This window comes from Ambystoma mexicanum, chromosome 6p (genome assembly GCF_040938575.1).
Source record: "Ambystoma mexicanum isolate Mex_15411 chromosome 6p, UKY_AmexF1_1, whole genome shotgun sequence".
Lineage (NCBI taxonomy): Eukaryota > Metazoa > Chordata > Amphibia > Caudata > Ambystomatidae > Ambystoma > Ambystoma mexicanum.
Genome location: NC_090935.1, coordinates 51,334,739 through 51,361,450, shown reverse-complemented (window position 1 = coordinate 51,361,450; position 26,712 = coordinate 51,334,739). Strand labels below are relative to the sequence as shown.

Here is a 26,712-nt window from a genome sequence, read left to right as displayed (position 1 = left end):
TGGGTGGGCTTCAGGTCGGAAGCCCATCAAAGGCAGAACGCACAAAGGACTCAAACCTGTTTCAACTACCGGAGTAAAATCCAAGAAGGAACTAACAAACCGAAAATGGTGAAAAAAGACTGGGAAAATGGTCACTCATGGGTGCTGTACTGCAGCTGAGTGCTCAGCCTGCGGTAAAAATGCACACTACTAGTAAAAAGGAAACCACTGCCCTCAGCCAATTAAAGTATGTTAATGTAACAAAAAATGTCACATGAGAAGTGACTCTATAGGCTGGTGTGTGCTGGTCTCACAAAGAAAAAGGTAAGTAAGACCAGGATCATCTTACTATTCTTGTGAACTGTAGTTCACCCAGGAAAATGTAATTAAACATTAATTGGGACTTCTTAGTGGCACTGCACCTAAGGCGCAGTGTTACCATGCAAAAAAGCAGATGCCTATGGAGTTTTTCAGACTCCATAAAACAGTAAAACCCAAAAATACTAGTCAGGAAAAATACATGAGGGAGTGAGAAAAGGCCCCACTCACTCAGTTAAAAAAAAATCACAAGCCCTACGCCCTGCAAAAGAGCTGGGGGTCTCCAAGGTTGAAGGGAATCGGCACAGAAATGAGAATTTTCCCTAACAGTCCTGTTCCGGCAAGGTTATAGAACTGCAGGTAGATGCTGATAAAACAATTGAGCAGTAGGATGGTGCTGAAAATATAGTATAGAACAGACCAGGCTAATCTGAAGGAGGCATAGCGCATGTTTGGCTTAGGGATGTTGGACTGGGAAGAGACTGTGTCACCTCTTTTCTAGGGACATGGGACAATAGGGTGTAAATAGTTGTATTGTGTTTTATATTCTTTGGCTCAGAACAGATCTAATAAAAGGCTAGGTGCAGCAGGCAGAATCTGATTGATGTTGTCTTCAATTTATGGTGAGTCTGAGTAGGAATCTTCCCTCCGGCCAGATCCGTCATTGCTTATGGAGCTGAACGGTTGGTAAGGATTTTCAGTACTAGACCGCTTACTTGCAGCACGACTGCTTGGATCTGATCAGAGCAAAGTTTGACACTCCAGGCAATCCTCTGGTAATAATCATTCACTCTTTCTTTCAATTGAGAACCTGCAGCCATGCTGCAAATTGACGTTAATTAAAAAAGCATTCTATTCACAAACTCAGTTTCTGCAATGCAGCTATGCTTTAACATGTACTCTGCCTGTTTCTTATTCAGCACCTAAATTGTCTACTTGTCAAGTGGATAAAATACTTCAAAAATGTTTTGTCCGTGGGATGGGAGAGTGGTGGGGAGAGGGGGTATGACGGGAGAAACATCTGAGCATTAGGCTGTTGGAATTCCACTTTTAACTTGTTTGGGCGAATTGTGCTTTATTTGGGAAAGGGCACATGTTTCATTTAAAGGACAAAACTTTCATTTAAGTTACCATTGTTGCAACTGTTTACATTTCTTATGTTGGCCTCCTTTTCTCTCTAGTAATCTTCTTTTCTTGCAGTGAATTGGTTGGACCATGGTCGCACACTGCGTGAGCAAGGTGTAGATGAAAATGAAACGCTGCTTCTTCGACGAAAGTTTTTCTACTCTGATCAAAATGTTGATTCCCGAGACCCTGTGCAGCTGAACCTTCTCTATGTGCAGGTATATTTACTTCCTCAGATGTTTCCTAATTGGTTGTTTCTGCCTGTTTGTCATTATGGAGGTGCTTCTGGTCTTCCTGCTGTCCCTCCCTCTGTGTGCAGGGTACTGTTCCTTCCTATGTGTCTTTAACCCTGTGTTCCAGGATCTTTATTTAGATGCACATTTCGCCTTCTGTGCAGGATTAAGTTTCAACGTCCTATCTAGCCCTTCAGTCTGTGCAAGACAGGCTTACTAGGCTAGAACCATGCTGGCCTCCAATAGTTGAAGACTTGATTGTTTTTGGATATGCCATTCTGAATTTAAAAACCTGGCATAAACAGAAACAAGGTACATGCCAGCCTGCTTTGTGTTCACCTAGGTAGTCACAGGAACTGCAGGGGATGCTGTAAGCAAAGTGGCTGAGATAAGGGGAGGCAATCCCATGTTTTGTGAATAAGGGATATACTGGTAAATGATCAGGTGGTCTTCTCTGAGCTTTGGGAAAGGCCTTGGGATATGCCAACAGATTATGCTGAAACAGTCATACAGCAGAGTCTTAACTTGAATTTGCTGAACACTGTTGTACTCCATATAAGGCAAACCTGGAGACCATCTACTTGGTCAGGTACCTCTTCAATGGACAAGGCAGTAGCCACAGAAATCTTTCCCTTGTCTGATCTTTTAGGAAACTAACTTAGAAATTACACTGTGTAACTGAACTAACTGAGGCATGAACATTGACCAATTTGCAACAAAGGTGTAAAACCAGAGTTGAAAGAATAACTAGATAAAGGTTAGATGGTGAAAAGAAGCATAATGCAAAACACAGAACCTGTAGATCAAGGTCGAAGTCTGGAGATATAAAAGCACTAAGGTTCGCACAGAGAAAATCCTAGGCCAAGAATCCGAGCCGGTATCGGACGAATGGTGAAGAAGGCGAGGAAAGCTGCCACAGGAACTCTAAATTGAAGTGTCCTAGAAGTATCGGCAAACAGAGCACTAGTCGGAGATAAGATAGCAGGTCAATGCCTGCTCGGTGAATGCTTTGAGCTATAAGGAGAGTCAAAACACCAGAGTGCAGCAACACAACTATGAGCAGAAGTCTGAGTAAAATGGTAAACAAGCAAATGGAATAATTTTGTGCGTTAGATTGCCGTTAACTCAGCAATGATATGGAATTGATTAGCAGGAAAGACTATAAAGCAAGAAACTGGGATTATAGGGAAGAATTTTGCAGCACATGCATAAAAAAGGGCAGATAAAGCAGGATATCCCAATAAATGCAGTTGATAGAACTGCTACTGATGAAAGCGAGCTCATCGGTGGCCGTGCAGGTAACACTCGCACAGGACAGAGCTGGGTGCAAATGGCGAGCTGAAGGCAATCAAGGTTTCCTCATAAGGTCTCTCCAGTTTTGGGCAGTCTGAGATAGATTATCCTGCCTCCAGCTCTTGGCAAGCTGCACCTGCTGTAATGAACCAAAACCTGGAATGGAACTTGATGAGTTTCATCCCACATTGTGGCTGGAAAGCAGCAACTGCATGTAGATACAGTTTGTAAGTCCGTTTCTAAAGGTCTGTATGCAGCAGTGCTTGGTGGCATGATGGTAGGGACCTACATATTCAAATGTCGTAACTCGGTCCCCCTAGGTACCATCTTGTTTGATAAAACTGATTGCTACCAATGCCCTCCAACCATGTTAGTTTACAAAGTACTAAAACGTTGAGGATGTGTATCTGTTCACAAGGCATATACTCCTGCGTCCCATCCCCTTTCCTCCATACTGCACGGAAGTCCCTTGCAAGGGACGGGAGACAAACTTTTTCAACAGAAAAAATCTTTGTCCCCTTTAAATTTAGAGGCGCTTGGGGGCGTGGCCCTGGGAGCATGCACTCCCCTGAATCTGCCCACCAGCCACTCCCCAGTCCTCTTTTCCACGTTGATGGGAGCGCACCGCGTTCACCAGCGCTCATGGGTTTGGCTTCAGTCTTGCATTTCCACGTGCTCTTCCCCGGATACTGTCTTGTCTTTTGGTTTTTAATCGGGTACTCTGTCCTCTGGCGCCACGCTCATCCCCGGCACATGTCGACTTCATCAGGCTTAAATAGTTTAGGGCTTTTACTTGCGTCGGACCCCCACACTCTTTGCCTCTACTGCCTTGGCCCCGATCACGGCTGTGAGGATTAAACCGCGTTTGACGCACCTACACCGCGTGCTCTAAAGAACAGGTTAGCTCGGTGGAGAGAGCTCTTCGAACGATCGCCTACAGAGGACTTCAAGAACCGTCCTGCACAAGTCAAGGTCCAGGTTACGGCCACTGTTTTTGTCGGCATCCAGCAAGGGTCGCTATTTCCCCAGGAAACATCCGAGCAGGAGGGACCGTTCAGGTACTAACACCAGTACAGGTACCAAGGCTGCTTCAGCTACCGGCTGCCAGGCCGAGGGGTCGCTAGATCCTGCCGGTGAAGTCTGAGGGACTGCACGTTTTTTACTGGGTGTCCAGCCGAGGGGCTATGCCCTACTACCGGACAAATGACTGAGGGGGGGGCCCATGTACGGAACACTACCGGTGACACAGCCGAGGGCACGATGCCTACCAGGCCCGTCCTGAGGTGCAGGTTAGTCCTCAAGCTCCACTGGCAAGAGTCCAGGAGGATGCCGGGCCCAGCACGGCAAGCACCACGTCGCAGGGATGTGGCATGCAGCCTGAGAAAATGGCCTCTCGTCCGACGCCATACCCTTTCGGGGACCAGGTAGGTGAACGAGTTTCCAGGAGGGGCTGGTCTTCGCCAGGTACGTGGTCTAAAGCATATCCTTCAGCGTCGCAGGGCAGACACACCCTGCATGCAGCAAGGCAGAGTACGCCCAGGCTTCAGCCCCCTCCGAGCCCTGATCATACTTCCGCGCCACCTTTGCCACACCGGCTGTGAGGACAGGTTTTTTGAAAAGTTCCTCACGGCTCTGTGAGGTCCCCTCAGATGGGCACCATCCTGCGGGATGTGATCAGGGACATGTTGCCAGCAGTCCCGCCGCTAGCTGCCATGGTCATTCCTCCAATGGCTGCAGCACCTCTGGCCCCAGCTGCCCACGCCGGGCTCCATGTTTCCGGCACTCCTTCCTCCTGCAGCCCATGCTGTTGCACACCAGTCTCCTCCAGCTACTGTCGGCACACCTCAGCCTTGTGTGCCCAGTACTCCTCCACCTGCTCCGGACCAGCAGGACACCCTGGTGGGCACCGATTAGGAGAAGGACCCCAACACACCGTCTTCTGCCAATGCATTCCATGAGCGGCTCGCAGGTCTGGCCGAATACTTGGGGCTTTCACAACCCGAGGTTGAACAACCCGAGGCGGGGGTCCTGGCCGAGGTCCTCGCTGTTTGCCCAGTGGCTAGAACTGGGATTCCGATGCAGAAGGACGTTGTCGCCTTGGCCATAAAGGGATCGCTTAAACCCCATTTGGTGCAGCCAACCAATCAGCGCCTCACTGCCAAGTACAGACAATACAGGGGATCCACTCTTGCTGTCGGCACACCCTCAAACACACTCCTCAGTGATTGCCTGTGGCCTCACTCTACTCCAAGCCACAGTCTTCCTCGACTACCTCTTCCTCAGCGCACCTAGGTAAGGAGATGATCTTGGAGATATATGCAAATGTGGTCTATTCAAACGCCTCGCTGAACCTTCTTCAGTCTAATATGGAGGCTATGCTCGCAGCTGTAAATCAAAGGCTTTGGCGGGAAATAGCTGACTTTCCAGAACTTTCGGTGCAGAGTCGCGCATGCTTCAAGGCGGGGCTGCCGGAAGCATAAATGGTGGTTCAGGACATCATTTCGTGGCTCATATAGACACCTCAGGCCGTGCCATCTGCATCGCTACGGACATGAGAAGAACTGCCTGACGGCTACCAAGTTGAACCCGGACGTCCAAGAGCGCATATTGGACTGTCCATTCTAGGGTGGCGACTTTTTTCATTCCACCACCGATAAGTAACTTGATAAGAAGAAAAACAGTTCCCTGACTGCAAAATGCTTCTCTATCCTCACGAAGTCCACGCCCAAGACGCACCAGCAATCCAACATGGGGCGGGCCTTCGGCAGGTTCCGGGGCTTCTAGGAACAAAGGTTAAGACAGCCAGACCGCTTTCCAAGTCAACACCGCCGTAAGCAGCACAGGGTGGGGGAATAAGGGCTTCTTGCAGTCCCCCTCCGTACCCCCAGCTTCAGAGGCACACTCCTCTGGGTCCACGTGTCTCCGGTGGGAGAGAGGGGGTCAGGCTTGCCCTTTGTGCACAATATGGGGGCATGAGGTTCACGGACACCTGGATCTTCTCAGTAGTGTCCACGGGTTACTGCCTACCGGTCTCTCCCTCCCCCCCTCTCTCCTCCACTCCCACAGATTGGGACAACAACTCTGTTGGCGGAAATGCAATCGCTCATAGAGAGTCAGGCAGTGGAAGTCCCAGCAGTGTATGGGCTTCTACTCCTGGATTTTCGCAATGCACAAGAACCAGGTTGTTCTGAGAGTTGTGTTGGACATTTCCACCTTGAACCTTTCCCTCCCTCTTCAAAAGTTCAAGATAGTTATCCCAGCCGTTATTGCGGACACACTGTACAGGGGAGGCTGGCTGTGCTCCCTGGATCTGAAGGACGCATACCTACACGTCAAATTTGGCAGCCTCATCGGTCCTTTCTGAGTTTCAGGATTATGGGCTATCGTTTCTAATACAAGGTTCTACCCTTTGGCCTCTGTTCAGCCCCCAGGGTCTTTACCAGACTTATGAATGCAGTAGCAGCCTTTTCAGAACCCTGGGTCACCATGTGTATCCATACCTAGACGACAGGTGCGTCCGGCCGATATCCCTGGCGGCTGTTCATCACACCTCGTCAGCTCTCATGAATACGCTACATGATCTGGGATTTTCCATCTATCTCAAGAAGTCACAGCTGCAGCATACACAGAATCTAACTTTTCTAGGATTATCTGGGGATAAAGGCTCCAAGAGTTTTCCTCTTGGAGGACAAGATCAGTTATCAAGAGGGCCGCGGGAAATTTTCTCAGCAGAGCTATGACCTCAGCATTGTGGTACCAACACCTCTTTGGTATCATGGCGGCATGTCTACTGGCAGTGCCATACAAGAGGCTCAAAATGAGACGATTCCAACTGCACTTCGCAGCGTCATGGAGTCAGGAGAAGGGGTCCCAGGCGGTACTCAGCATTCATCCCTTTCTCCACCAGGACCTTGTCTGGTGGAGTACAGACTGCAACTTGAGGATTGGCAGACACTTCAGGTAGCCAGCACCACAGGTGACCTCGCCACAGACTCTTCATTGGAAGGCTTGGGAGCCACCCTGGACAACCAGTGTCCATGGAGTTTGGTCTCTTGAGGAGCCGGACGCTCACATCAACTGGCTCGAGTTGATGGCCATCTGGCTTGCTCTCAAAGCCTTCCTTCCGATCAGTGGCAGGACTATTTTCATTCAAACTGACAGCTCTACCAGCATGTATTACATCAACGAGCAGGGTGGCACCAGGTCTCCTCCCCTATCAACATTTGGGAGTGGGCTCTGGAGAACGTGCACTTGAGGGCAATCTGTCTCCTGGGGGAATCAAACCTGGAGACGGACAGTCTCAGCAGACTGGGTGCAGAAAACTACGAATGGCAGTTGAACGAACAGGTCCTTCAGGAGATCTTCAACAGATGGGGGTCATCCACAAGTGGATCTCTTTGCCACCTGGTCCAACCGAAGGTGCACCCAGTTCGCGTCCTGGCAGGGACCGGGCTGGGCCTCTCTGGGAGATGTGATGCAGATACAATGAGACATGAACGCGTATGCCTTTCCTCTTACTCCCCTGGTTCACAGGGTAATCGGCAAGATCAGGTAGGCCCGGCACCATGGAGTCATCCAGCTCTGTGGTGGCCTGTGATAAGCCATGGTTCTCGGAAGGATCAGCCTGTCGAACAGGCCCTGGTGCACCTTCCGCTGGGTCCAGCTCACCTACTCACAGGAGGGGGGGGCATGGTCATCCACACCGCCCCGCAGAAACTAGTCCTCGCAGGGTGGTTCCTGAGCAGGTCACTCTAAGGCACCTAAATCCGTCTCAGGCTAACCTAGAAATTTTACATGGCGTTAGATGCGATGCTACCAGGATCCAGTACAAAAGCAAGTGGACTAGGTTCTGTCACTGGGGATCATCGAAGGAGTTTGATCCATTAACCTGCACACTGGACGATGTACTATCCTTCTCTGCACACCTCGCACACCCAGGGTGGCAGGTGGACACTTGTCGCACCTATTTGGCAGCAATTGGAGCCTACTGGAACTCGGAGGGTGTATTTTATTACTCTAATCAGGTGGTTAAAAGACATCTAGCGGACCTCCCCAGGCTCTACCCGCCTATCAAGAAGCCCCACCCGGTGTGGGACCTTAACCTTGGGCACCCTTGCTCGTAAACCATTCGAACCTATGGAGTTCGCGGACATCAAGCTAGTCACTTTTAAGACCACCCTACTGGTTGGACCTTAATCTGCACCCAGGCTCAGTGAAATCCAGGCACTGGTGGCGTCCGAGCCTTATACTGATTTCCGTAAGGACAAGGTGGTGCTTAGAACTCACCCCGGATTCTTACCAAAGGTGGTCTTCTCCTTTCCACCTGAATGAGGAGATGGTGTTACCCACTTTCTTCGCTGACCCTAAGGATGATGCTCAGAGGGTTTCGCACGGTCTAGACGTCAGGCGCGCTCTAATATTTTACCTGGACAGGACTAAAGGCTTCCGCAAATCGGAGGCCCTTTGTCACCTTTGGTGGGTCAAGGCCAAGCTTCCGAATCCTCTATAGCAATGTGGATGGTAGCGGCCATCAAGGAGGCCTATGATGGGCAACACAAAACGCTTGCAGTAAATATGCGTGCCCACGCTACCGGAGACAAAGCTACAGCTGTGGCTTGTCAGAGGTGTGTTCCGTGGCAGGTCATCAGCAGGGTGGCTACGTGGGTTAAGCCTTTTGCACGCACTGATGCCAGCTGCAGGTCAGACGTGGAATTTGGGCAGGTAGTCTTAAGGAACTTGCTTTCTTAGGAGGATCACCTCTCCACCCTGGGGCTACATTCAGTTGTAATCGCCCATGCAGTATGGAGGAAAGGGGACTGGACGAAGGAGTAATTGTAAGTTTCTCACCGTAGTGATGAACATACTCCTAGTTCATAGTCCCCTATCCTCCATACGTCCCACCATCCTCCCCCTTCATAAAACTGTTGTGATTAGGCAATGATAATGTTGATGCGTCAAAGGGGCCTGAGTAGCGCTGGTGGGCGCAGTCAGGGGAGCGCATGCTTCCAGGGCCACGCCCCTACTAAATTTAAAGGGGAAGATTTATTTCTGGTGAAAAAGGTTGTCTCCCATCCCTAGCGAGGGACGCCTGTGCAGTATGTAGGAAAGGACTATGGAGTACAAAGGTGCTGGAGAAAGCCAATGCGTAAACTTTCGTTTAGAAACCAATAGTTGGTATTAAGTGCGTTATGAAAGAAAAATTATTAATTTATATAATTGTTTGTTGGGATGAGCTCTGCCAAAATGATTGCTTTGTCACTTATTGTTCAGGTTTTATGGATGAAACAATCTCAAATTTCTATCTATTGCAAAAGAAGCCAAGGTGACCTCCTCTGTATTACTTTGGGTGATGTTTTTTTTTTTTTTACTTTTGTCTGAGTTTCATTACCTCTTGCATATAGTTTCAATGGCTTTACCAGTAGGCTAAACATTCTTATGTGAAGATTTGGGAAGCGCTAACCCTGTGTATCCTATTTGACGTGCTAGGCTGTTTCATTTTTTTGCAATCTTGCACAGATCTGAATGTAGTATACTTTTTTGTTTTGTGAGAAGTCATTGGACCATTATTCAGTATGCAATTTAAGGTTTTTGGCTATGCTGGAGAACATTTTAATCTAGCACTTTCCTCATTTTTGAGGTGTAACCCGCTGTGATCAGTGTTCCCCACATTCTGTATCAAAAGGTGGAAGAATCTTGAGGGGTGCTTCGGCTCATTCATTAAGGGGGTAATTATAGATGCCATTTGCCAGTGTGTAGGTTTTTCTGATTTGTAAATCTGCCAGCATATTAGAGTTATGAGGATGTGGTGCCAAAGATGTTAACTCAGAATAGTTTCTACCTCGTGAAGGTAGAGCCTCATTAAACCAAGTTAAATTAAAGAAATCTTAACCGGTGTATTGTTTTAATCCATTCCACTGCTTGATCTTGTCAGTTGCTTTTTCATCTTTGTTTTTTTTTTTAGCTTTACACTTAAACTGGGGTGCAGCCTATCTTTGAAACAGACAATGTGGCACGCTGGGATTCTTTGGGTTTCAGGTTTCTGTGATTTTGCCATGCCATTCTAACTTATCTTGTTTTGGTGCTCCTTCTCAGTACTGAAATTACACTGACTAGAAGTAAAGTAGGTCTCTATAGGTTTTGTAAGCAGTAACATTCATGAGGCACTGTGGGAAGATTTCCCAAAAATAAAATACATTTCTAATGGATTGTCCTCCCACGATTCCTCATCTTTGATCTATCCGATCACCTACTTGCAGCATCGGAAACATTCTGACAGCAGAGAGGGCGCTGTGCGTCGACGACTCGTGGTCTCTCGGCAGCTTCTATGCTGTTCTTGGCCATGACGTCCACGCTGGTATAACTAGCATGTAACGCACCAGTTACCTCTTTCGATTTTCTGCATGCAATGCACATTTTGAAAACCATTTGTTTGCTTCCACTGCGTTTCTTCAAAATCTTTGAGATGTCTACTCTGAAGACCGGATTTAAGAGGTGTTCGGACTGTGGGTCAAAGTTGTTCATATCTCTCTGATGTCTTGGGGCTGGGCCATAAGGTCGACGACTGTGGCTCATGCCAATCTGACAGTTAAGGCCTTAAAAGGGAAATGTCCCCTAGGTAGTCCTTTGACCAAATCCCCTCCCACTACCCCATCTAAAATGAGGTTGTCTGACGAGAAAGCTCGAAGGATATTTCACCTCAAAGGGCTAAAAAGATCAGTAAATGCATTAAGCGCTCTAGATCGAGAAGCCAATCTGAACACTTATCGTCTTCTTAGAGGAAATCTAGAAAGCAATGTCATCAATCCCGGCTACGTTTTCCTAGTAAAGCTACTTCAAAAGCAGAATGGGAGGATTTTCACCACAACATGTAAGAGGTGTTCAAGAAGGTGACTACGCCCATCCCTTGGAGTGAACCTAAAAAAGCTTCAGACGCCATTGTGCTTCGTGAGGCAGACAAGTAGTCGTGGAAATCTACTAATTGGGTGCCGAAGAGTATGGGTAGTAAGTCCTCAAAGCTTCCTCGAGAGGTGTTGAGGGATTCGACAAGACAAATCCACTGCCGTCCCTCTTTGCTTCGTTGAAGGAATCTGTTGTCTAAGACGTCTGTGTTTGACTGATTCATCAAAGACTTATAAGCCCTTATCAAAAAAGGGCTTTTCAGGTGGAGGAAGAGAGAAACCCTCTGTTTTGGCTTGGAGTATGGTACTCCCAGTGCTCCAGAAGAGTCCCATCTCTGAGGAGTCGAGGTTAAAAGACCTGCTGGACACTTCAAAGCATACCAGTGGTCTAGATACTTTTCCAGAAGTGGAGTTTGCCACGCCAGATATTACTGGGCATGCTGATGCCTCATGTAGATCGGTCATGGGCAAGGTGATGAGTATTTATGCTGGAGCTGACCTGTAGCAGAATAGAAGGATGATCTCCCAGACATTCTTGATAAGGGTTCTTCAAAGGATATGGTATATTCTTTTTCATACGGCACTGAAAAAGTCTTAAACTGAAAAAAGCCATAAGGACTTGACAAAAAAAGTACAGACCTTCAGTTGTAAACCCAGATTTCTGTCGAGAGAAATCTGGTTGCCATGTCAACTTCAAAGGTGGCAACCTAACTCACAATCCCTCCAGATAGGAACTACAAGAATTGACGCCCTGTGGAAAAGTGTAGCATGGCACTTAAGGCCAGTAATGCTACGTGTGCCCTTTGCAACTATTCGTACACTCTATGGGAGATTGTGCGAAGGGCCACGGAACATATTCCTGAGGGAGAACACAGGGAAAGCTTCCTCAATATTGTGCAGGATGGTGAAGGCACGCGTCCCCAGATAGCACGACCCTCCCCACAATGAGAGGCAGTAATGGACTCTCCCAAGATGGGAATAAGGCTAGGACAAAGTGCGGGTGAGCTTAATGGGAGTTTATATAAGTCAAAATAGGGCATGCAAAGGACTCTGCAAACTCCGAGAGCGCTCTGTCTGACACTAGCAAAGACAGGCGTATATATTTACAAAACGCGCCATGAGAACCTACACACTATAGGGGGCACATGTTCGTGGGGATTGGGTGGCGACGACTAACTAAGTCCCATCTGGGATGCGCTGCGCCGTGGTTGGTGGATATCACTGGGTGCCAACGTGGGGCGGGTAGGTCAGCTGGGCTCATCCGGGAGGTGCTGTTGTGCCAGGCGTGGCCACTGTCATTGATGAACGTCTTCCTTGGCTTTCTGCCCTAAGGGCCACGCACACCCCATTCATTCAATACAGCAATGTTATCTTCCCCTGTGAATCCTACAATAGGTTATTCTGCAGGTTAATGCAACACAGGAGGAATGCACCTTGAGTGGGGTATTTTGGCGATATGCCAATACATGGTTACCGTCATCCTGCGGGCCGGGAACCATGGGTCCCGAGGTCGGGTCTCGGGTCTCGGGGCAAGGGGTGAGCTGTCCAAGTGTTCATGTCTTGTTAGAAGTCATTATGAATGTGTTCCCACAGTGTTGCTATAATATTGGGTGTCCTCATTTTACAGGGGCCATTAACCTAGGGTGAGCTGGTGGGTCATGGGGCCTAAGAAAGGGCACCTTTGGCCTGCGTTTATGGCCGGGGTTTACTGCTGGGTTGCAAATAATTCAGGTGGCTGGTCGTGGCTCTGTGAGCTGCGGGGGAATGTGAATGCTTGGAGCGGCTCCAGCCGAATTGGGGGAGGTGAGGCAGGGCAGCCTGGGCCTCTGCCTTTCGTCTGGCAGGCTTCACTGGGGAGGGAGGGAAAGTGGCCTTGGATATGCCCACAATGGTATTTTCCTCGTGTGTTCAGGTTATACAAAGACATAATAATTCATATACTGTACAATACTCATTGAGTTTTTTTTTAAAGGCTTACATTTCTACATTGTTAGTGCCTTTACATGGCCATTTCAAATTTGTTACCTGTACCAAAGTTGCTATTGATAACTATAGGTTAAGTATTCAGCAACCACGACATTTTGTTACACTCTATGCATACACGATAAGCGAGGTAGTATTAAGGTTGGAGTGCGCGGGAACAACTGGCCAATAAGACTGACGGCAGTGACACATGGTGAGCTTGAACATTCAAATACATTCGTATAAGCTTTCTTACACAATTTCCATGAGCTCCCAATGCTGTTGCACTTGTGTTCCGTTGCACTCTAGCAGCATTAGTTTAGTTATGGCATAGGGCCTTGGAGTACATTCTTCTAGGAGACACATTTAACATAAAGCCCGGGACACTTCTATCATTTGCGCATAGCTGAGGGGACATGGGTATTTCGACCAGGATGCCACATGAACACACATTCTGCCATCTTTATGGAGTTTACATATTTTATCAAAAGGTCATGGAGAAAAGAGTTTTATTACAGGCAGTTTGCATATTGGTATTTTGGGTCTCTACTTTAGTCGGGGGACCATTTTACAGTTCTTTTCCACCCCGGCCCTGCTGGCCGGGTCATACTGAGGACAGTGATACACTGCGGAAGGTGAATGTTACAGTGTTTGCTTCTAGCACTAGCTCATGTCTGTCTGTTCATGGGAACGGGCTCTCAGCGGATCTGCCAGGGAGCTGCGGCCACAGGGACAAGTGAGGACTCTCCAAGGGTGAGGGCCGTGCAGCGGCGCACAGGGGCTCATGTCATTCTGCTTTCACAAAATGGTTTCCAGGGCCTAGCTTAATACAGCACGTTTGGTCAATGTGTCAGCCAGTGGTCCACCCGCCACCTGGGCCCTGGTGGCAGGGGGGGGGGGCCCTGACGTGCCATGGACTCCCCAAGGGGAGGGACTGCAGGGGAGGGGCGTCTCTTGGACCTATCCTCCCATACAATGGCAAGAATGCTATATGCCAGTCTCTCCAATCAGGTCTGGACTGTTCGGATAGGGATGGTAGCGCTATGGCAGCAAGGAGGATTGCATGGCTGCACAGGTCTGGTTTTGCTCCAGACGTTCAGGTGAGGCTGTTGGATATGCCTTTTGATGGCTCACAACTGTTTGGGTCCAAGGCCGATGAGAGCCTGGAAAAGCAGCATGCTTCCAAAGCAGTTACATAATTGCAGGGAGCAGCGATTTGTCAACCACAGCAAACCCATTCGGCCTCTCAGAATTGGAGTGGTCGTTCCTTTCAATTTTATTAATCAATTGGAATGGGGCAATCTTCTCCGAGGCAAGATGAGACTGCCTCGTGGTTTGTGAGGACTGCTGCTGCATTGCTGTGTGCAGTAGCCACAACACCAAAACCTCTTTTGAGGCCTTAGTCCATAGCCTTTTGTAAGGGGCAGACTGATGCAACATTTAAAAGAATGGCAAAACATTACTTCAGATGATTTGGCACTGGGAACTGTAACCTATGGTTACTGTCTCCCGTTCCTAAACAGGCCTCCAAATTGTCCTCCAGACAGGCAATCTTTGAAGGATCCACTCCTTTTTCAGTGAATGATCGTCCTGTTTGAGAAAGGGGCAATAGAATTGGGACCTGTAGGGCAGAGGAATCTGGGATGGTGGCACTCTTTCAGATTCCTTTAAGGAGTGAGGGCTGAGACCCATCTTGGGGCTGCAACCCATCAGGAAGGACAAGTTCAAATGGTAATTTTTTCACAGTTCCTCCAGCTCCAGGATTGGATAGTGTAATTCGATTTTCAGGATGCTTGCTTCCATCTGGTTATACACCGCAAGCACAAAGTACCTGAGGTTTGCCAATGGCAGATCTCGCTATTAGTCTTTTTTTCAGGCTCACCTCGTCCCGAGGGTCTTCATTCACTAAGTTGATGGCGGTGGTAGCAGCAAATCAAAGGAGGAAAGGGATTCAGATCTCCACAAACTGGGCTTCTCCCCCAACTTCAAGAAGTCCCAGATGATACCCTGCCAAAAGCTGCAAGTCATTGGAGCAGTCCTGGACTTTTGTTCAGGGAAAGTTGTGCACCACGAGGTGAGGGCTCAGCATAGCTAGCAGATGGTCATGAAATTTCAAGATGCCCAACATCTAACGGCCTTTGATTTTGAGGTTGCATGGCATCCTGCATTTTCGTGGTGCCAGAGGCCCGTCTTAAGGATGAGACCCCGCCAGTGGGCCCTCAGATCACAATGTTTGTCAGGCTGAGTCTTGAAGGATTGTCTACAGGAGCTGCTGAACCCCGGCAGACCCTCAAAGGCGTGCTACACTGAACCTCACCGAAGTCACAGCTGAGCACCGTACACCCCTGGGGAAAGAGGAAGTGGATAAAAAATGTTTTAACATATTCCTACTGCAAGCTCATGGAAATCTGCAGGGGCGTGAGAGATAACATGCTGTTACATTAACATTCTGACTCTCTCCTCCCAGAAATCCCTGTCATCAAGTAATTTAAGGACTTAATACCCGTTTCTCCTCTATGCGTATGCCAGAGGAATTGCTAAATAAATGTCTGAACTTGTGCTCCTTTCATTCCAAAAGCGATTCAAGAAGGAGAATAAATAACCACTTCCTACTCCTTTGCTGCAAGTACTGTTTAAAAGCTATTTAACTTCAGTTGGTCTCAGTATCACTAAAAAAAAAAACACATACACATGTAACTGGTATCAACTTGAAACTGAGGGTATTAAACCATAGCCAGTTGCCTTCTGCACTACTCCTCCAAAATAACTGTTGATTTCTTAATTTAAGGCTGCTTACTGTTTAGTTCACATTCCTAAATTTACTCCTGCTGGATGAAACTGCCTGCGCTTTAAAGTCTCTGTGGCAGATTGTGTTACTGCGCTGCTGCGCTCTTCTGTCCCCTTATATTTAAAATATCAGGTCTCTGAGCTTCCCGAGCTTACGTCTTTATTATTTTCTTTTTGACTTTCCAGCACATTCCGAAAACTAGAGTTGTCCGAGAGGATTGGGCCTCTATTCCAGGTTTTTCGCCATACAAAAGAATAACCAGGCTGGCCTGAGAGTTGTGCTGGACCTATCCACCCTTAGAAATTCAAGATGGTTACGCCAGCACACATTGCAGAGACACTAGACTAGGGAGACGGAATGTGCTCCCTGGATCTGAAGGATGCTTATCTACATGTCCCGATTAGGCAACCGTATCGCTCCTTCCTGCACTTCAGGATCAGGGGCTGCCATTTCCATTACAAGGTGCTACCCTTTGGCATCAACTCAGCCCCCACGGTATTTACCAGGCTCATGAATGCAGTGGCAGCCAGCCCAGTTTCTGGCGCAGCAAGGGGGCAGGGTTGTCCACCCCGCTCCAAAGAAATTAGTCCTTGCAGTGTGGTTCCTTAACAGGTCGCGCTCAAGCACCTAAGCCTCTTGCAGGCTAATCTGGAGCTCATTCACGGGGCCAGTGGCAAAGCTACCAGGAGCCAGTACTAAAGTAAATGTACTAGATTATGTTATTGGGTGCACTCTAAAGAGATCAACCTCCTTACGTGCACACTTGATGTGCTCTCCTCTGCACTCTGGTGCACTCAGGCTTTCAGGTGGACAGAGCCGCACTTATTTGGCAGCCATTCGGGCCTGCAGAAATTCCAAGGAGACCCTCTCCTCCTCCAACCCGATAGTCAGAAGGCATTTGGCGGGCCTCTCCAGGCTCTGCCTGCCCATCAAGAAACCACACCCCGTGTGGGGCCTCAATGTAAGGCTGGTGTCCGCGGACATCAGGCCGGTCACCATTATGACCGCTTTATTAGTGGGCCTCACCTCTGATTGCAGAACCAGCGAGATCCAGGCTCTGGTGGCCTCAGAACCATATACCACTTTTCATAGAGGTAGGTGGTCCTGCGGATTCACCCCAAGTTCCTACCTTGTGTAACCTCCGCTTTACATTTAAACAAGGAAATCGTCTTTTCTATGTTTCTTGCTCACCCTAGTACGATGCTGAGGGTCTTGCACTGTCTGGATGTCAGGAGCGCTCTGAATTGCTATCTGGACTGGACCAAGGGCCTCCGCGTCGGACGCACCGTTTGTTACCTTTGAGGGGGTTTTGGGGGTCAAGGCCAGCACAGGCCAGTGTCAGCCAACATGCACACCCACACTGTCAGAGCATTACTGTAAGCATTACTGTTTGGATGCTGACTCGAAGTCGGATGCGGCTGTCGGACAGGTGGTTCTAAGGAATCTAGTTTCTTAAGGGAGGGTCTCCTCTCCACCATGGGGCTACATTCCGTTGTAATCGCCCATGCACTCGGGAGGAAAGAGGACGGGACGGAAGAGTAATTAATGGTACTCACCGTAGTGACTAACATACTGATAGTCCATAGTCCCCTTTCCTCCATACGTCCCACCAGCCTCCCCCCTAATCATACTGGTGTTATTAGGCAATGGTAATCTTTTTAAAAATGTATTTTTTTTTTTTATTTTTACATTTTTTAAGCTCTAGAACCCAGTTGACCTTGGTGGGGAAAATGGGCTCTCGGGCGCTCTCTCGCGCTCCAGCTCTCGCGCCTGCTCTCTTGCTGCTTCTCTCTCTCTCAAACTCAGTCCCCTTCTCCCCTCTCTCACTCCTCCCTCTCTTGCGCTCTCTTGCATGGTCTTGTGCACTCACTGTCTTCCCCCTTCTGGCCTCCTACCCCCTCCCCCCGACTTTTTTTCTCATCTCCAGGGATAAGCAAGGATGCCTGACTGACGTGTTCAAACCGCTTATGTATAGATAATGATAAACTGAATTTGATTTGTTCTAGGAATTCTGCATTATGCTTACTTAATAGACCGATAATTATATTGTTTTGTGTGACATTGGTCTTTCTTGTCGGGGTGTATGAAGGTATGTCTGCTGTATGGGGTGGCCATATAAAGAAGGGGATGGACAGTTGCATATAAAGGAAAATAATGCTAGTATGACTGTCTATGATAAATAAGAATGAAACATTATCTTTTTGCCAGCCTGCCAGCCACACCCACGGATTTTCTTAGACTAATAAAATTAAGTACAAATGATTATTAGAAAGGGTTGGGTTTTGACGCCATTTCTGATATCCAGCATTCAGTCGTCTAATAGCTGGTACTCTGGTATGTGTACTGCGGAAAGGATTGGGATGAATGAAAGCTGTTAAATGTGTGCACTCAACCTGCATGCGCCAGGGGCTCCTGAGGTTTTAGTTCCACGTCCAGTCCCAATTATAGAGTCGCACAATGCCTGGTACATCTTGCACTATGTAGGTATAAAGGACAAATTCTAGGCACACAGTGTGCAGTTGAGCATCTTTCTAGACCCAGTGCTATGCAATGGCATTATGAAATACAGCAAGTATTTACAAGCACCATATTTTTCCTTAGGATGTCACTCGCATGTTGACAACCAATGGCAGGGTACCACAGTGATGTGCCCGGCAGATGGATATAATACCCTGAGTAAAGGCTGTGTGCACAAATATGCTCCCAATATATCACAAGGCTGACATGGATTGAAACCATGGAGAAGCCAGTGAGAATACATAGAGACATGGATTATGTGATCCCCGATATGATGAAAGGTACGGCAGCAGTAATGGATTAACACTGGGTTTGTGGCCGACACGCCTACTTGTACCTCCCATCATCCTGGAGGTGCAAGTGTTCACTGTCCACCCTCACTCAATACTACTAGTAATCCCGGAAGGTAGGGTAAAGAACTACCTGTTAAGGTGCCAACAACCAATCCGGCACCTAAAGAAGCAGAGAGCGACTTGCAGATCCCACAAGAATTTTGTATGTTGCCAGAAAAAGAACTATTTCAACAGCTGAAAAGAAAGAAGAGATCAAACTAAATCTCAAGACTATTCTGCACTGCTCAGAGGAGTACCTGATGATTGACTTTTTAGCTCAGCAGAGACTTTCTTTTCATCTTTTTTGGCTCCTAGGGTACTACACTAATTATGCAGATGACACACAGATCCTCATACCCGTTTTGGGCAACTTCGAGACTGACTCAGCCTTGGTGAACAAAATATACACCCTCATTCAGGCATGGATGGCATCCCATGGCCTCTGCCTGAATGACGAAAAAACGGAATTACTAATCTTAGGTTCTGAAGCTAATATCCAAAAACTCAGCCCAAACTACACATCCTTCAACATTGATAACAACCCTATCAAGATGTCTGTAGTTAAAACTTTAGGATTCTACTTGGACTCCTCTCGCACTCTTAAAAAGCAATTCAATTCCCTTGCCTCATCCACAACGTACACTTGCAAACTCATCAGAGCTTCCAGACCATACCTCTCGAGAGCGAGCTGCACCACACTAGCCAATGCTCTTATGTCAAGATTAGATTACTGTAATTCCCTGTACTCTGGAGCCAACAAATACATTACAGACAAAATCCAAAGACTGCAGAATAACGCCCTGAGGGCAGCATTGAACATCCCTTACAGAGAGCATGTTACCGAATTCAGGTTAACTGGCTGAAAATAGCGGACAGAATTATCTTCAAAACAGCATCCCTCACCTCCAAATGCCTGAATAACCTAGCACCCCATACCTTATGGATAAAATTACCAGGAGAACAGGTACCCGCCCTACGAGATCTGCTAACTCATTTGTTAGAGATTCCTAGGTTCAAATGCTCGACAGCAGGAGGAACCAGTTTCCCTGTTAAAGCGCAACAATGTTGGAACAAATTACCAGTTGACCTCAAACTAGAACAACCCTACCCTATATTCAAACATAAGATACTCAATTGGCTACACACTGACACCTAACTGCCGAATTACACTTATACCTCTCCACGACCCTTTGTTCCCTCAAACTACACTGTAGATTGGTTAACTATACACACATGGTCGTCTGTTCTGTCATATTTGCATGCACCATGGATACACGTTAACGTAGACATGTAAGGTTGTATATACATATCTGTATATGTATGTGTGCATATATTGTTACTCACGATAATGCCTCCTTGACTTACCAAGACCATTGCTTCGTATTTAATGTATCTTGTACCTGTATTTTTGCTCCTACTGCAATCACTGCTCTATCTATTGCTACCTTGTACTGTAACTAAGTTCTAAGATTTCTTGTTTCTGTTGCGCCTGTCTACCCAAGGGCTTGGTGCGCATTACCAAACAAATAAACAAGAAGCTGCTCATGCCAAGTGGTTTCAGATAATTCGATGGGAGCTAGTCCAGCTCGCCAAATGATTCAGATAATGGTTTCAACGCCATCAAAGTAGAGCTCTGTACGTTGACTCCTGACGATGCAGAACCACTATATGCTGGACCTGTTTGCAGCCATAGGAGTGTGTAAAAAGTTGGGAAGCAGCTGCTGACATTTTTTACACCGCAGGATGCCGAGAATGGGTCACTATCCCACATCATCGAGGGGATGCACAATCTAGGTGTTCAAATGAAGAAAGAAGGTGGCGTTCAGAACACTGATTGGCAATTGCTTGCCTTTGATTGGGTCTCATCTTGGCTGGGGGCAGCAGTACAAATACTGGTGCCTGTTATCGTGTTCTTCTTGGTTCTCTTCTGCACGTGCCAATTGGGTCTCCGATGTTTCAATGTAGTACCTAGCAATGCAAAGATGATGGTATCAGTTGGGGGTTCTAATGCACCTTGCCATACAATAAACAGCGAAACTCAAACTGATACATTTGGGTTTGTAGATATGTCGGGTGGGGATGAGTTTGTTACTGTAGAAGTAATGAAAGGGGGGAATGTTGGGAAGAAACTAGGTTCCTCTCGAACCCCCAAGTGCTTTAGAGTTAGGCAAGACCTCTTTAAGGTGCTATTTTATTGTTATGTTTGGCATTTATATAGCCCTTTATATATCATTGTTATGACCTCAAAGCGCTGGTAGGTTGAACGCCCCTAATGGACTACGGGGGAGGAGGGGCACTTGGAAGACTCTCATGCAAATATGATCACATACACACATAGGCAAGCACTGAAGAAGGTAGGTATTGTCTAAATATAAGGGGCAATTAAATATTAGTTGGATAGATTTGTAATGTCTGATCCTAGGCATTTTAAAAGCTTAACTAGTGCTGTACAAGAGTCAAACTCCACCTCCGTCCCAGAAGGAATGTGGCCTTCAAAATAGACCGCAGGCTTAGTGTGCGATGTCCGTCACTATGGCCAGTGTGAACTGTCTCACCAGGTGTCCACTGTTTGTCTAGGGTCCATGCGGTTTAAAAATAGGACTCATGTTTTTGTGAGGCAAAATGCAGAATGGGATACATTACAAGTATGACTTGTTGAGGAAACAGGGCCCAGATAAACATGAGAAGGATGAGTGAAATATCGATAAGAATGAATGAATGGACGACCGTTTATAGATTAAAAATATTTCATTTTATTTTTGCATAGCTAGCAAAATGTAGAACAGCATGCCCTGACAAAATGGCCAACAGCGAAGAGGGAAGGCTTTGGAACATCCCAATTATGGAAAAAGGACAGATTGGGATGAAGCCATGATCCGGCTCCAGTAACATCACCACGACAAGCCAGGCCTATATAAAACTCTGCCTGAAACCACTTTGGTGGGAATGACCGGAAGAGGGACAGGAAGAGACCGTTCAGGCAGCAGCATCCTTTGCTACCATCCTCATTTGTAAATTACACTTGTTATCCTTACAAGATCGCCTTTTTGCCTGATTTCCCTAGAGGCGTGTATTGATTCTGGTGTGAGCGTAATCAGAGTCATCCTTAGACCTGCAAAGAAAATGTGATGAAGGGAGAAACGTTTTGACAACCGTGGCCAGAGATTATAGTAGTTACGGACACTTCCCTTGCAGGCTGGGGAGCTCATGCAAACAATCTGACAATCAGCGGTCATTGTTCTCCATCGGAGTCCAGATTGCACGTAAACCTTCTAGAGTTGAGAGCATTCAGACTGGTTCTGATAGCCTTTCTGCCCTCTGTGCAGGGGAAGAATGTCCTGATCATGATGGACAACACAGTAGCCATGCATTACCTAAACAAGAATGGGAATGTAAATCATTGCCATTTTGCAGGTGCATGATACAGTTCTGGTTTTGGTCCCTTCAAAAGAAGTCTGTGTGCCGTACCTAGCTGGAGAAGAGAACACGGCAGTGTTTGCTTTGCGCACAGTCTCCACTTAGGGGGGGGATTTGGCTAAGGAAGTCCTAGAGATCTTTGCCCTTTTGGGTAACCTCTCAAGTGTATCTGTTTGTATCCTGTATCAAATGGAAATTCAACCTGTTCTGCTCCAGGGAGCTCTGGAGGACGTGTTTGTAGAAGACTGGGAATTTCCACTCCTTTTTGTGTCCCCACCAGTCCCTGTGATTCCTCATGACATCAGGCGGTTGAGGAAGTTCTGGAAATCCATGATCCCGACTGTTCTGGATTGGGCCTAGATGACGTGGTACCCAAACTTTTGGGCATGTCTGTTTGCCCTCCGGTTCTTTAAAGAGCAGACCTGCTCACTCAGGAGGAAAATCTCCTTCTCCACCCAGAGATCAGTAAATCTGAACCTTCCCACCTGATTTCTGAGAGGTTAAGTTACAGAGATTGTGATATCCACGAGGACTTAATGGAGGTGTTGCTTTCAGCCAGAAGGCTAGCAAGAAAGGCTCTATAGCGCTGCCTATGAAACACATTTTTGAGCTGATGCAGAGTTAAACAATATGGACCCTTTTACTTGTGACACACATTAGTGTTGTCTTTACTGTTGCATCTGGCCCATCAAGGGTTACAGGTTTGCACTGCGATGGGTTATCTGGCTGCGCTCGCCTGAACATGGCTCATTTATCAAAATACCACTCGTTATCCAGTTTCTGAAGGGACTTACTAACTTCTTCCCACTGGTACTGTTTATAGTTTCCGGTTTGGGACCTTAATTTAGTTTTGAAATTCTTGATGTGGTGGCTCCTTTTAAACCTCTTCATTCGTGTCCTATAAGCTTTCAGAAAGACGGTATTCAGAGTCAACATCCTATAACTTTGACTCACAGGGTGAGCCAGCTTCAGTCTTTGAGTTGCAAACCATTGTTTACCATCTTTTTATAAGGTCGTTTTGCGGGTTCGCCCTTCTTTTCACCTGACACATTGTCGTGCGATCTTTTTATTTAGCACCTCATCCTTCCAAGGATGAAAAGATGCTTCATCATTTGGACCCCAACAGAACGTTGAACTTTAACGTTTGCAGGCTTACTGTAGTCAGCCAGGAGTATCGGCTCTTTGTGGGATATGCTGGTCATAGGTTGGTACAGGCTGTTACTAAACAGACCCGGTCTCGATGGATCATTTTGTGTATTCTGGAATGTTACACTTTGGCCGGCGAAGAGGTCCCAGAGGAGTGGCTACTTATTCAGCTCTTCAAAGCTACATTTGGAAAAGCTGTTCTCTACAGCCTAAATCAAAAGTACATTCTCTTTTCCCACCTCCTTCTACATACTTCTATGGGAGTCTTTCATGAGGAATCAGTTTCAGGACATGATCCATTCGAAGATCAAGTTTCTTACCCATGGTAACATTCTTTCTGTGGATCTTCATTACTGAGTGAATTACACATGTGTACTAACTGTGATCATGGCAAACCTACCTTTTTGTTTCTTCAGGCACCATGGACCGCCCTGTTAAGTGGTTGGACTGAAAGGAAGGGTTCCTGAAGTACATACACAGCACATACACGGGGTATACAGCGCACAATTTGCAGCAGACAGGAAGCTCTTGTTGCTGTACTATTGTTTAGGTCACAAAGGCCAAAAAATATTCAAAAGACTGCCTGAACCTACAGATGCAGACAAGGAAGGCTTCACTGCCTTTGAAGTGACCCTGTTAAAATTCTATGAACACTTTATGGTCAAGAAGACTAAAATCCTCTCTATACAGCACTTTGCCATGAGAGAGTAGAAGAGTAAGGAAACCATTGAAGACTTTGTGACTAGATAAGGAGGGTTAGCAATGATATGTCAATTTGAGCATTGCAGAGTGGAGCATTTCAGGGGACCAATTCATTATGAAAAGCAACAACCCGAAAATTAGGGCAGCGTTAAGCAGAGTGGGTGACATATCGGTTGGGCGATAGAATTAGTGGAGATAGTGCTGCACACCGACACGTGCATCAAAGAGTTGGACAGCGAGACCGGAAAATACAAATCTGACAATATCAAAGCTGTGGACAAGTTGGAAACGATCAGAAAGAAAACTAGGAAGGAACAGTTGAGACAACGTATCAAGAATGTATCTTTCCTGAGGCCAGCCCTATTAAGTTTGCTATACTGTGTACCCCTCCATGATTTAATGCTCCCTGCGTGATGCTCTTTCTCTCTATACACTTTCTGCATATTGACTCCTATCACTTTGTAATTAGTCCTCACTGAATATTTATTTGTATATTGATCCTCATTACTCTGTAACTAGTCTTTACTTCATGTAAATGGTCTGTAACTAGTCCCTCATGTAAATTGTGCTGTTGCACATGACCCTTGCTGTACATCTTATACCCTTGTAACTAAGCTGAACGTATTCTTATGTCTTGCGCCCTGATGCCCTTGGGCGCGGGGCCCACTATAAATAAACACACAAACAAGAAGAGGGAGGAAACAAACCCCAGGAAAGACATGAGATAAAACGGGGCCAGAATGTGCTACAGATGCGGGAGTCTAGAACACTTGGCCAGTGACAAGAGTTCACGTAGTGTGCAGGGAATGTGGCAGAAAGGGACATATTGCAAAATGTTTAAGCAAATGGTTCGGGTAGAGCAGGTCTGTGCATGAAGTCATGTCATCTCTTGGGTGATGGAGTATCCAGCTTATGACTAAGAGGACAATCTTTGCAAGATAAATGGAGTGGATGCTCGTCCAAGGAGATCAAAGCCGCAATCCAGCTTTAATGTGAATGGAGCAGGCGTCAAGATGCTGAAAGACAGAGCAGATTGTACATGGAGTGTGGATACCTGGAGGCACAACTTGAAAAGTTGCATGCTGAAAGATTGTTTATTTCGATGATTTTGGACTCCATTTTAAAAGTAATCTTATTTTTAATAGGTGCACCAGGTCCCTGGTATGGTTTTGAAAACCTTTTGGGGGATTTGTTATAGATGCTACTGCATAAGGGTACAGGGCACACAATCGGGAAGCTCTGGGGGTGCTATAATATAAAAATGTATGAGTGAAAATATATTTTAAAATAAGCTGTACCTGTGTGTACACTCAACATAGCAGCTAGCATGGAGCTGGGCCAGACTGGAATTAAGTTTCCAAATGACGCACCCAAATGAAACGAATTCTATTTTTGGACAATCTGTGGGTAAATAAGTAATTAAAGCTATGCAGGATATCCTTACAGGCAACCATACCAAATCTTGGACACAGTTTACTCATAACAAGGTTGTCCTTAACACAATTGAGTTGGGAAATCTTGAGAACCCGATTTGTGAATCCTCTGAATTTGTTATACATTCTCAAGGGATGTTATTTTCTATTCGCCAATTTTTATCCTTTTTTTAAAGTGCGTTTTCTGTCCTATTTACACACAAACTGTCAACATTGAAAGCAAAAACCTTGCAAATATTTACATTGAATTCATTGGTCTCAATCATTCATAAAATTACATATAACATTCCATACATATACATTTCATAGTCACTAATTTAATTCATCACATCTAATACTATAATCATAAAAATCATCATGAATTAAAATATTCCTTCAGGTTAATCCTGATTGCAGTGAATTTTAAAATGTTCAATTGATTTCATTATCTCCTTTCATACATAGAATGGTGTCGTTATTACCAAAGAGTCTCCTCTTATTAAAGTGCTCCAAAATTGATCTAGGTCATACCCTACTTCTGTGTAGAGAAATCTTCCATAGGCCATCTTATTTTTCCACTTGCTTTTCACAATTTGTTAAAAGGCATTGATTTGTCTCCTTCATTCTTCTACAAAGTCGATCTTCATGTCTTACTTTCTGACATGCCCCTATATAATGTAATGTAGGCAGAAAATGTATGCGCAAGTAATGAACCTTCTCACCTCTTTTAGAACACATTTTAGTTAAGTATGTTTGTGGTTGACTAAGTTGGAAGCCTTGTTTGTTAAATTCTTCAAATCCTTTCTTATATGTAAGACTGTTTAAGTTTCTAAATGTATCCCAAATCAATGTTTGTTCTTCAGATCTTTAGTGAAGACTGGAGATTTACTTGCAAAAGGAAATTCCAAATCTATATTTTCTAGATTTGTTTTGCAGAATATAAAAATATATACACCGGCCATTCCGTGCATGATTACCGTTTTCATTTATGAAAGCGTGCAAGAGCGTATTACTCTTGGCACTAGCATTTTTTGGTAGGACTTAGAATTCTGTTCTTCGTATTCTCCAGAGAGCAAACAAAGAGGGCACTCCCGCTCAGTTCCTCCACAGGAACTGCCTTTGGGACACCCTAGATGGAGGGAAGGAGTTTACCTTCTTAGGTATCCAACCAGTTCCCCATTTTAGAGGGGAGGACCTCTAGACCATATAGAATATAATGAATAATACCAGTTTTGTAAATTTCTAATAGCCCGATTTGGAACCTCCATTTCGTCTAATAAAATGACTTACTATCCATTTCCTCATAACATTTGCTCGTACATAATTTCCCACATAACAATTATAAGAGATAATTGGGATACCAAGATGGATATATGAATTACCTGGTAGATATATGAATGAACTATTTGAAGCTTTTTCTTATCTAATTTCCAATACAAATTCATACTTCTATGTGTCTCCCCCCCCACTAATCACCAAGACCTTTTGTTTTACCATATTTATTTTCATATTGTTTAACCCACCAATGCATCTATAGATCTTTGAAGGCCTGTAAGAGTAAGGTCAAGCAGGATGGTGGTGTCCGCATAG

At 46.1% G+C, this 26,712-nt stretch overlaps 1 protein-coding gene across 2 annotated transcripts in view; it reads left to right on the top strand.

Moving 5' to 3' along the window:
• The window catches only part of TLN1 (talin 1), a 1,223,782-nt gene that overhangs the window by 499,546 nt on the left and 697,524 nt on the right, over positions 1-26,712 (top strand). For both annotated transcript variants that reach the window (XM_069626724.1, XM_069626725.1), the window contains exon 7: positions 1,498-1,640. In XM_069626724.1, coding sequence (XP_069482825.1) covers positions 1,498-1,640 — 143 coding nt within the window. The remainder of the gene's footprint in view (positions 1-1,497; positions 1,641-26,712) is intronic.